Source organism: Megascapheus bottae, chromosome X, assembly GCF_031878675.1.
Source record: "Megascapheus bottae isolate mThoBot1 chromosome X, mThoBot2.hap1, whole genome shotgun sequence".
NCBI classification, from domain to species: domain Eukaryota; kingdom Metazoa; phylum Chordata; class Mammalia; order Rodentia; family Geomyidae; genus Megascapheus; species Megascapheus bottae.
In genome coordinates, this window is record NC_143547.1 from 40987574 (window position 1) to 41000249 (window position 12676).

General features: G+C 37.3%; 1 protein-coding gene and 1 pseudogene across 1 annotated transcript in view; both read left to right on the forward strand.

Moving 5' to 3' along the window:
• The window catches only part of Tex11 (testis expressed 11), a 243360-nt gene that overhangs the window by 167483 nt on the left and 63201 nt on the right, over nt 1–12676 (forward strand). Inside the window, exons 20-21 of the mRNA XM_090327103.1 lie at nt 3549–3589; nt 4969–5064. Coding sequence (XP_090183229.1) covers nt 3549–3589; nt 4969–5064 — 137 coding nt within the window. The remainder of the gene's footprint in view (nt 1–3548; nt 3590–4968; nt 5065–12676) is intronic.
• On the forward strand, nt 6360–9602 carry LOC150040936 (DENN domain-containing protein 1A pseudogene; annotated as a pseudogene).

A 12676-nucleotide genomic window follows, 5' to 3' on the forward strand; every position in this document is an offset into this window, starting at 1 on the left:
TCCATTTCTTTACGAATGGTGCAATACCACTCTGATGAAAGCATAGAATTGCATTCTGTATGTATACCACATTTTCTTGATTCATTCTTTTACTAAGGAGCATCTAGGTTGGTTACATATCTTTGCAGTGGTTAACAATGCTGCAGTGAACATGGTTGTGCTGGTAGCTTTATTTTGGCTGCTTTGTGTTTTGTTGGATAAATGCAGAGGAGTAGAATTGCTGGTTCATAAAGAAGCTCTGTTTTGAGAAACCTCTGTACTGCTTTCCATAGTCTCTCCTTATATCTTTAGCCCATTTGTTAATTGGATTGTGATTTCTTTCAGGGTTTATTTTTTGTTCCTCTACACTTTAAGAAAGACAGAATAACTAACGTACACTAGTATGGGTTGTTTCCCTTTTCTTAAGTCATTAGGTTCCGATATGGTGGAGTAGATTAGCTAGGACCCAGGGCCTTTAAACAGCATCCTGGCCTAGCATGTGGAAACCACATGCTAAAGACACATGTTGCAGATGAGGTTCCAGCAGGAAACAAAACATCAGATTTGCAGAAGGGCCCTTGTTGAGAATTTTAAAACCCAGTCTAGATGTTGTAGGACTTGACCAATATAATATCATCTTTCAAACACCTAAGTATAACAGAGCCAATTGGAGCACAGCCTGGGTATAAAAACCTCAAAATTAGGCAACCCAGAGAAAGATCAGAGGCCTTCAAGTAAAAATGTCTCATCTGAATAAAGTTCTTTGCTCTCAACTTTCATTATTTGTGGACTACTTCCTTTTGACTTTTTCTTTTTGGTCCTGGGGCTCGAACCCAGGATATTGCACTTGCTAGGTAAGCATTTTCCACTGAGCTACATCCCAGCCCTATTTGTGGATTTCTTTCATCATTTTTCTGAGACAAGAACTCAAGAAGGGCTGCAACCCTGGCCGTTTCTGCTGACTGTGAAGCTGGAAAGGCTATGAGGCCAAAGGATTGTGAAAACATCATGCTCTTCTCACTGCAAACACAGCAAATTAAAATGTATATCAATACTATCACTAATGGGTAAACTCTGCTGTTACAGTTTCTCCTGAGGAAAGGTCTTGTTAAGAACAGAGCACTTCAGAACAAACTTGTGTCTCTTGTATCCATAGTGAAAACCTGGCAAAGGTACTGGAGTCACAGATCACAAAACTACTCCCTCTGCAGGAAATATGAATAAAAGACTAAAAGTAATAGTTTTGATTCATATGCCTTATACTTTTTTTCAGTACCAGGGATTGAATTCAGACATCACACATTTTAGGCAGGTACTCTACTGCTTAAGCAATGCACTGGCCTAATGGTCTATACTTGAAACTTTTGGAGTGGGATAATAAAGGTATCTATTAACTGCTAATCATGTGGCTAAAATGGGTGCTGTTTATTCTTCTAAAACACACATATTATCTATTACTTCAAACACATGGGCAATAGGTTACTTTTTTATACTAATACTAGGGCTTGAACTCAGAGCCAGAGGGTTTATAGCCTTATTGCTCAAGGTTAGTGCTTTAATTCTTGAGCAATATCTCTACTTCAGCTTTTTGCTGATTAATTGGAATTGTCTCTTTGATTTATTTGCCCAGGCTGGCTTGATACCAGGATCCTCAGATATCAGCCTCTTGAGTAGCTAGGATTACAGGCATGAGCCATCAGTGCCCATGTACTAGTGACTTTTAGAACTTCTGGTATTGTCTCTATTTAGAAGAGTTTGCAGTTTCTTATCAAATGATTGCAAAAGATAGATGAAGATAGTCCATGTATGTTGCCTCATTCCTATAACATATAAATTGTGATGGGAGGAGATCTTGTTTAATTTTTTCCAGTTCAAATCTCAGTAAACATTTCTGAGTCTGGCATTTTAAAAATTATAACTTATTGACAGCGTGCTGGTGGCTTACACCTGTAATCCTAGCTACTCAGGAGGCTGAGATCTGAGGATCACAGTTCAAAGCCAGCGTGGGCACAAAGACTTTGAGACTCTTATCTCCAATTAACCACCAGAAAGTCAGAAGTGGGGCTGTGGCTCAAGTGGTAGAACGCTAGCCTTGTGCTGAAAAGCTCAGGGACAGAGCCTAGGCCCAGAATTCAAGCTTCATGACCAACAAAAAACAAAAATGAAAACAAAAAACTATAACTTATTCAAATTTAATAAGATTTACATTTAATAAAATTTAAATTATAAACATTTAAAAATCTAATATTTTAAATTAAAAAATAAAATGTATAGGTTTTATTATAAAATATATAAATCTATTAAACACAATTAAAATTTTTATTTTTGATTATATTTATGAAAGACATAATTTATGTCTTCTCATATATGTATCTTGCCTCACTTTCCACAATGAGTGTCTACTTCAGTAAATTGTGGTTTCCTATACTCACTCCCTGTCTCTTTGTTCATTGTGGCAGTGGTTTGCACTTTTTCCTCGCTGATTTTCCAGATTTAAGAAAAATAGTTGATTTTTTAGACTGTTGAGCTCTTTACTTGTTAGGACAACTTCCAGTCTACATAATGTAGAACTGGAAAATTGAATTCCTGTGCTGAGATTTTTACATTCCTTAAAGAAACTTGATAAGTAGTCAAGAGGTATAGATAGACTTGATTGTCACTAACTGCATCAACCTGGACAAACATCTCTATCACCTGATTATTTTTCTCATCTATATAATGAGAGGTCAGTATTAGAGAAGTGGCTTTTTAAATGGCATTCTAAACAAACCTGGAAATTTGAGGCTCCTGTTCCCTGTCTGCTTCAGTTAGAAACACTCTTCCTTTCTTTTTTCCTTCCTTTCTCCCTGCCTTTCTTCCAATTGGTAGAGATGAACCCAAGACCTCATGCATGCTAGGTGAGAGACCTACAACTGAACCATATCCCAGCCCTATATTTTCTTATATATTAGACTTCTATACACTTTATTTAAAATAATGGTTCTAAACTTCATTTTAATAATAATGTATGCTATCAATTTCCCCTCTTAAAAAAACCCAAGGAGAAAGTAAAGAAAGGGATGGTATTGTCCAGAGAAAAAGTACTCATTACCTGATTTATAAAATGATAGTCCCCTAAATAGTAACAAAATTATTTTTAAATGTTTTTAAAGCTAAACAAGATGGCCAGTGTACTAAGGGACAATATCCAGGCCTTGAATTCAAATGCTAGCACGGACACACACACACACACACACACACATGCACGCACGCACGCACGCACGCACCCCACCACAAAAACAAAGATTATGAATTATAGAGGTTAGTACCGACTCCCAAATTTAATGAGCTTGTAATATAAAAGTTTATCTGTCACTGAATTCCTTTGATGAAAGTGAATTTATCAATAGAAGAAATGTGGAATCACTGGATAAGAATAACTATGTTATAGTGGGGGGTGGTATTAAAGAGTAAATTGTAGCCTTAAACTATGAACTGCTTTTTGTCCAGTTTTCAAATGGTATCTTTTTCAGTGCTTCATTCACAGTGAAGTTTTAGAACAATTGAAAACTTCTTTCTTTATTTTTTAGAAAGAATGAAATGAATAGACTTATATCTTACTTCAATACAGGTAAATATCTCCTTGGTTATTTTGAGTTCCTTACCTTGCCTCTATCCTCCATTGATTACTTCAAGTACATTGAGCACACTTATTTCAAACTAATATTGAATTCAGCTTCATGTTCCTTATTAATGTTGACCAGAGAAGTCTATTTTGGTTTCTTCATCCACAAGCAAAGAAAAGATTTGCATCACTATCATTCATCTCCATATATGATTTCAGCTGTTTGAGCCTAGTTGGCTTTAAATACATGTCCCTCCCTTCTTTTCTTCCTTTCTTTCTTTCCTGTTTCTTTTCTCTCCAGTTTACACTTGATCCTAATCTATGAACTGAACATATAAAAAAAAGATGCCAAGGCAATAATGCTCAGAACCCTGCTTGTTTTTAATGCTTTCTAAACCAAATTATATTGTTCCCCTTTATTTTTACTAGCATCAGTTAGTGGTATCAGTGAAGTTTATTCTGCCATCTACATATATGCATGAATTATACCTTGATGAGACTCACCCCCTCAATACTCCTACTTTGAATTGTCTATCTACCTAAGTCTGTCATTTCCTTTATCTATTCCTACTTCTTTTTAACTACCTCATGCGAGGTAATCTCTAGCAACATCACATTCTTTTCACCATACTTTCTTTGGTTTTGTCCTTTATGTATAACAGGTCTTTTTTTAATTTCTAATGCCCATGAATTTCTTTTTTTTAATGCTCAAAGCATACCAAAGCCTTCATACTTTAGAAATTCTATTGTGTTTATTACTGTAGTTCCATTTTATACCTCAAATTCCTTTCAACAGGGTGTTAAACATAGCAAAACAGTTTTCTTTTCAAATGAGGAAAATTTTACTGGTATACATTCTTATTTTCCAGAAATGTATGGGGTAAGTAATAAGTGCTTTCTGGTAATGAAAACATGTTCTGGTTCTACAGTGACCTTTATTTTGAATGAAATAAATAGCAGTAAATTATTATGCTAGTCTATTTGTATTCTTCCAATTCTTACTCTCCATTTTAGACATTTTAGACTTTTTTCTTGCTACTAGAGATTGAAACTAGGGCCTTTTACATGCTAAGCACCATCTGATAATTGTAATGACCATTCTTGTTAATTTCCTTACATGAAAATCATCTTTCTATATCACGTGGTAACTGATTTCACCAATTAAAATCATAAATCTCTCCAAAGATGCATTTTTCCCAAAGCTGTATTGACAGCTACTTGGAGCTTGACAATGTTTTTTTTGTCATTCTAATTACTTTGATATGCACCCCCCCACACACACAGAACTTGTGAAATTCAAATTCCTGCGTGACTCTTTTAAAAAGCAGACTTTTGCTAGACTGTAAGGTAAAAGCCCTCAGTATCTATTTTCCTGTTTGATGTAGCACTCCTGAAACTTACTCAGCCTTGTGATGAACAAGAGAGTAACAGAATTAATGAAGAAAACAGAATTAATGAAGCACACTGGTTTCGGAAGATAGGTAAATAAAAATTACATAACTATGGGGAGTGGTTTGAGATTAGGAATCAGTTGTGAATTCAAAATCTGCTCTTTATAACTATGAGTGCTATAAGTTGCTTGATCTGTTTAATTATTTATGTAACAAAAACAATTATATGTACTTTATGTGGTTACTTACTAAGAGTTAAATATAAAATGCTATACATACTTGGTGCATAATAGGGAACTCAGTATTAATTTTTAGTTTTGTTAATCTTCTTTACTTTTTTTTCTGTTTTTGTTGCAAGACTAGCACTCAAACTTGGTATCTAACACTTTTTTCATTGGCTGATGCTCTATCACCTTAAACGCAACTCCAACTCCCATTTTTTCATTTTCTATAGAGAATAATTGAAGAGCACAATAGTGAATTATAACTTCAGGCCTTCAAAGTAATGTTCCTGAACTTGGGAAAGACTGCCTAAATTATTTATGAATATGGTCAACCAGAAATTAACTACATGCAACAATATGGATGAATCTCACAAACATAATATTAGACAAAAGGAGCCAAACATTGAGGAGTACATATTTCATAATTTAATTTATACATACACAATAAATAGACAAAAGTAATTTATGAGGCTAGAAATACCTTTAGGTTTTTGAAAATTAGATAATACAAACAACACAATTGAAACCACAGAGGACAAGTAAGTGGGCCAATACGTAATACTTGAAGTACATATGGAACATGGGAGTAGGAAATTGAGAGAATGAATGGAATTGGGAGAGGTGAAGGAACATAATAGAAGTGAGACTGAACAAGATGCGCTGTACCTATCAATTGATATGTTGCATTGAAACGCTATGGCTCAGGAGTTAAGAGTACTAGCGTTGATCAAAAAAGTTCAAAATCAGCATCCAGTCCCTGAGTTTAAGCCCTAGGACCAGCACCACCTGCCCCCCTCCCCGCCACATACACACACAAAGCCCTCAATAGTAAAAAGGCAATTAGCTCACTCTGAAAATGAATGAATATGACTTGACTTAGGAGATTTATCCCCCAGATGCATGCCAAAGTGAAAAATATTGTGTAAAAATACATTCAAGCAATAATAAAATATCCCCATAAAAAATAACCATGTTCTGTAAGATTAACCCTAAATTCTTTCAAGCTTTTAAGGAAAATTAGCACTAATGTTTCTCAGACTATTCCACAAAATAAAATGGAAGCAATGCCTCCAAAATCAATTCTATGAAGCTAGTATTACTCTGATACCAAAGCCAGAAAAGGATTCAATTTCCTCAATAACCATAGGATCGATTTCCTCAATGACTGTAGGTGCAAAATCCTTAATGTAACACTTATAAACTAAATTCAACAACACATTAAAAAGATCACACACCATGAACAAATTGAGTTCATTCTAGTTATGCAGGATGGTTTGACACGTGCAAATTAGTATATAAAACACAATATATAAACAAAATCACGTACAAAAATCACATATCTTTGTCAGGAATTATTACTAGGAATAGTATGATCATACCTAAGAATAATAAGCATATTCTCAAAGCGAAAAGCTAAAATAAATGCAAGCAAACGATCTCTATAAACAGGCTGGAATAGCAATACTATTATCAGATAAAATAGACTTAAAATTAGTGAGAAGAGACAATAATGGGAACTCCTACAGGAGGTTATAACCGTTCTAAATGTCTATGGACCAAATGCTGGAGCACCCAACTTCATCAAACACTACTTATTCTAAAAACACACATAGATCCAAACATTGATTGCTGATTATTTCAACACATGATTGTCATATCTGGATAGATCATGCAGGAAAAAAACTCAACAAAGATGGGCTGAGAGTTTGGCCTAGTGGTAGAGTGATTGCCTAGCATGCACGAAGTCCTGGGTTTGATTCCTTGATATCACATACATAGAAAAAAATGCTGGAAATGGTGCTGTGGCTCAAATGGTAGAGCACTACCCTTGAGAAAGCCCAACAACAGTGCTCAGGCCCTGAGTTCAAGACCCAGGACAAGAAAAAAACCTTAGCAAAGACCTCAGACCTAAATAAGTGCATTGATTGACTAAACAGGCATCTACAAAAAATTACATGCATCAGGATCAGAATATACATTCTTGGTAGGTCATGGAACACTCTCCAAAATACATCATATTTTAGGGCACAAATCAAATCTGTGCAAATTCAAAAAAATGAGATTATTTCCTGTATCCTGTAAGACCACAACAGAATAAAATTAGAGCTCAATGCCAAAAGCCATCATAGAAAATTATCTAATTCATGGAGACTGAACAACACATTGCTGAATGACCAGTGGGTCACTGAAGAGATTAGAATGGAAATGTGAATGTTTATGAAATTTAACAAAAATGAATATACAAAATACCAGTTCGTCTGGGACACGGTGAAGGCAGTATTCAGAGGAAAATTTACAGTTCTGGGTGCACACATCAACAAATTGGAAAAATCTCTAATAAAGACTTTAATGATACAAGGTCCTTGAAAAACCGGAACAAGCCAAACCCCAAACCAATAGAAACAAATACTCAAAATTAGAATAGAAACATATGAATTAGATACTTAAAAAACCTAGAAAGAATAAACAAAATAAAGAGCTGGGTCTTTGAAAAAAATTAAATATTGACAGAGCAAATCTGACTATAAAAAGAAGAGAACACAACTAAATAAATAAAATTAGAGACAAAAATGGGAACATCATGACAGAAACAAACAAGGCTCAGAGCTTTATAAGGGGAAACTTTGCATACTTTTATGCTAACAAAAGATTCCTGGAAAATATTGATATACAAAAACAAAACCAATATTAATTTTTCATATATTTTTATTGTAATGAATAGAGGGTTACATTACATTCACCAGATAGAAGGTGCATTACTTCACACATTGTTACCCCTTGTCATGTTTTTGTCCCCATTTCCCTCTAAACCAATATTTAAACAAAGAAATAGACCTATAACCAGAAATTAAAATGGCAATAAAAGACCTTCTAACCAGAGGCGCCAGAGGGAGGCCAGTCGGGCATGGGTGGGCGGGCAGCGCAGCGCCAAGTGGGGTCCACAGACCCATGAGAAGACCCGGGGACCAAGGGCTCCAGGATCAAGCAAAACCCAGAAACAACATTTGAAGTGTATGTGGAAGTGGCCTATCCTAGGACAGGTGGCAATCTTTCAGGAAGTTCTACAGTCTTTGACCAAGTTTTGTTTCTCCTTCTCTATGGACAGCCTCACAGTTAGCCATGTTGGCCGGAACTTCACATTTGTGCTCACTGACATTGACAGCAGAGATTCGGGTTCTGCCGCTTATCTTCAGGAGCCAAGAGCTATCTTAAACTATCTCCCTTGGTTCGAGGTATTTTACAAACTACTTAACATCTTGGCAGATTACATGACTAAAAGATAGGAAAGTCAGTGGAATGAACTTCTTGAAACACAGCACAAACTTCCCATCCCTGACCCAGGCGTGTCTGTTCATCTCATCGTGCATTCTTATTTTACTGTACCTGACACCTGAGAGCTTCGCAGCATACCTGAGAATAGAAATCTGACAGAATACTTTGTGTGGCATACAGATGTATGCCAGCATGCTGGATGAGCGCTGGATCCTCCTTGCCTACAGCAAGCTGAGCACGTTGACTGCCTGTATTCATAGCTAAGCTGCGGTGCTTTACCCCGTGTACTGGCAGCATGTATATATCCCCGTGCTGCCTCCACTCCTGCTGGACTACTGCTGTGCTCCCCTGCCCTACTCTTCATAGGAATTCATTTAAGTTAAATGGAGACAGTCAGAAGTGTGGCACTAGAGGATGTTGTGATCCTGAATGTGGACACCAACCCCCTGGAAACACCCTTTGATGACCTCCAGAGCCTCCCAAATGATGTGATTCCCTGAAGAGCAGGCTAAAGAAGGTCTCCATAACCACAGGCAATGAGGTGGCCAGAGCCTTCCTCAAGGCCCAGGCTACTTTCTTTGGTAGCTAACAAAATACATTGAAAATTGAGCCGGGGGAGCCCATCAGTTTCTAAGAGGAGGCCTTCGTGTCACACTATCACTCTGGAGCCATGAGACAGTTCCTGCAGAATGCCACACAGCTGCAGCTCTTCAAGCAGTTTACTGATGGCTCACTAGACCTCCTAAATTCTGGTGAGGGCTTCAGCGTGAAGAGGAGATCAACAAGGGTGAATATGCCGGTAGTGATAAACTGTACCATCAGTGACTCTCCATGGTCAGGAAAGGAAGTAGACCGATTCTGAATACAGTGAAAACAAAAGCAAACCCAGCGATGAAGACAGTCTATAAGTTTGAAAAAGATCATGCAAAAATGGGAATAAAAGAGGTGAAAAACCGCTTGCAGCAAAAGGATATCACATATAATGGCAGTGCCTCCACTGCAGAAGAGTCACTGCCCAGGGCCGCACCCTCCCCACTGGTGGAAGCCAAGGACCCCAACCTGTGAGAAGATTGGAGGCCAATCACAGTCTACTTCCGGCAAGTGTGTGCCCAGGGCCTGTATGAGTTTTGAGTGCAGGCGTGGGGGCAGCAGTTGTTTTGTCTGTAACAAAAGCTGTAGCACAAGCAGCAGACGAGTTCTCATTCCAGCCTTCCTTGGCAAAGCAGCTCCATAGAGTTTGTCAAGTCATCAAGTGTGTAGGTTGTGCAACCATTTTTGGAAGATGATTTTCAAACATCAGGAGACAGTATTTCTCTGGTCATCAACTAACTCCTCTGTTGAATGGAGTGATTAAATGTAGCTGCTGCCACCCTCACTCCCAGACACTGCCTTTAAGGTGCCTGTTAGCTAAGCATCTCATTAGAACACTTTAGCATCCCAGGCCCTTCCTTGCACCTTCAAGTAAAAGGCAACAAGCAAAGTCTTACTTTAAAAAAAAATCAGTTGGGAGTTCTTTATTAATATACTTCCTGAAAATCAATATCCAGAGTCATGATTCTCTGAGTAAACACCCTGGCTGTGGTTCTGTACATCTAGTTCTTGCCCACCTATTTGCAAAGACCTCAGCATTTGAGAAATTGTCTGTACTATGGGGGTTTCCCCACCCCTTAAGTAACACGTTGTACTTGGTAGAGAAACTAAAATTTGTATTGTGGTTAAATTTTTGATTAAAAAAAAAAGACCTCCCAACCAAGTAAAGCCCAGGACTAGATTGATTTACAGCTTGATTCTATAAGGCCTTCAAAGCAGAGCTCTCTCCAATACTCATCAAATCTTCCATGAAATTCAAAGGTGATGATCACTACCAAACATACTCTATGTCGCCAGCATAACCTTCATCCCCCAAACAGATAAGGACCCATCAAAGACAGAGAACTCTAGAACCATTTCTTTGATGAACATTGATGCAAAACTCCTCAATAAAATTCTGGTCAACTGACTTCAATAACTACCTCCCCCCGATTCTACCTCCACAAAAAATGACCAAAAAAATACTATGACCAAATGGGACTCATTTCAAGGTTGTGAGGCTGGTTCAATATATGCAAGTCAATATAATTCAACACATTAGCATCAGTAGAATCAATTACAAGAACCACATGATCATCTCAAAAGATGCAGAGGAAACATTTCACGTGATTCAACACTCTTTATGATAAAAGCTATGGAGAAGCTGGAAATTCATGGAACATTCCTCATATATAAGAGACTGAAATCAGGGAAGGAACTCCATTTGTAATAGCTTCAAAAAAAAAACAAAGGAATTAACCTAACTGAAGATGTAAAGTACTTCTATTATGAAAACTTTAAAAATCTGAAAAAAATGAAAGCAGCTTTATGAATATGAAAAAATAATAAATGGGTTAAAGACATACTTCTTAGAAAAAAATTGACCAATAGACACATGAAAAAATGTTCAACATCTCTGACCATACAAGAAGTGCAAATAGAAACAATATTGAGGGGCCAGGAGTTTGGCCTAATGGTAGAGTGCTTGCCTAGCATGCATGAAGATCGGTGTTGGATTCCTCAGTACCACCTACATAGAAAAAAATATCTGGAAGTGGTTCTGTGGCTCAGGTGGTAGAGTGCTTGCTTTGAGAAAACCCAAGGACAGTGCTCAGGCCCTAAGTTTAAGCCCCAGAACTGGCAAAAGTTAAAAACAACAACAATGGCCATCATCAAGAAAACTAAGAATAACAGATGCTGCTAGCAGGTATGTGGCCAAAAGGGAATGCGACTGCATTGTTGATGTGAATGTAAACTTGTTCAACCACACTGGAAAGCAGTATGGAGGTTCCTTGAAAGATTAAACATAGAACTTCTTTTATGACCCAGCAATTCTACTCCTGGGCATTTATCCAACACAATACAAAACCAGGTCACACTAGAACTACCAGAACAACCATGTTTATTACAATATTATTTACCATAGACAAGATATGGAATCAACCCAGATGCCCCTCAGTGGACAAATTGATCAAGAAAATATTATATATGTACACAATGGAATTCTATGTTTCCATCAGAAACGGAATGATACTGTACCATTCATAAGTAAATGTAAAGACTTGGAAAAAAATTATATTAAGTGGATTAAGCCAGACAAAGGAAGCACAAACTGCCTGGATTCCTTCATTTTTTGTAACGAGATTGTGCCTATAAATCTGCACTTGATGGTAAAAACAATGCACTTGAACATGATAATTTATGAGTGTTTCTAGACATTCACACAGTGAGACCAAAGGAGGATATTCTTATGGTGGGACAGGGGCCAGGAGCATTGCGTAGTGATAGAGTGCTTTCCTGACATGCATGAAGCCCCCGATTTGATTTCTCAGTACCACATACACAGGAAAAGCTGGAAGTGGTGCTGTGTCTCAAGTGGTAGAGTGCTATCCTTAAGAAAACCCAAGGATAGTGTCCAGGCCCTGAATTCGAGCCCCAGGACTTGCAAAAAAGAAAGAAATGTTGGGACAAAGGGTGAATAAATGCAGCAGTGAAACCAAGTATGTTATATATGAACTCTACAACTTGTGTAGGAGGGGGGCTGGGAGGGAACAACTGGGAGAAAGTGAGGATGAGGTGACACTATTCCAAAAGAAATGTACTCATTACTTGATTTATGTAACTGTAATGTCTCTGTACATCATCTTTTATTAAGTAAAACATAAATTACGGAAAACATAGACTTTGAATTAGTCTTTCTAAAGAATTATACTATTTGGAATGTCCATAGAATTGATTAAATTTCTTTTAATTCACTTGTAACTGCTTGCACACCAACCAGTATGTTTATTTACAGATTTATAAACACATTCTAGCTACAACAAATGAGGGAAATCATGCAACCTTTCTTTGTCTGGGTCTAAAGAATGAGTAAAATTACATTCTGTAGATACACCACATTTTCTTGATCCATTTGTCCACTGAGGGAAACAGGTATTTGCAAGAGACAGGGTAAGGGGAGCAGAGTAGACAGATAACCAGGGCGCGAGTGGGAGAAGAGGGAGAAAACAGTGTAGTCAAGAACTCAAGAATTCATTGTATGGCTAAACTCACTAGCATTATTTATCATAGCTAAGATATGGAACCAACCCATATGCCTCTCACTAGATGAATGGATCAAGAAGATGTGGTAATTA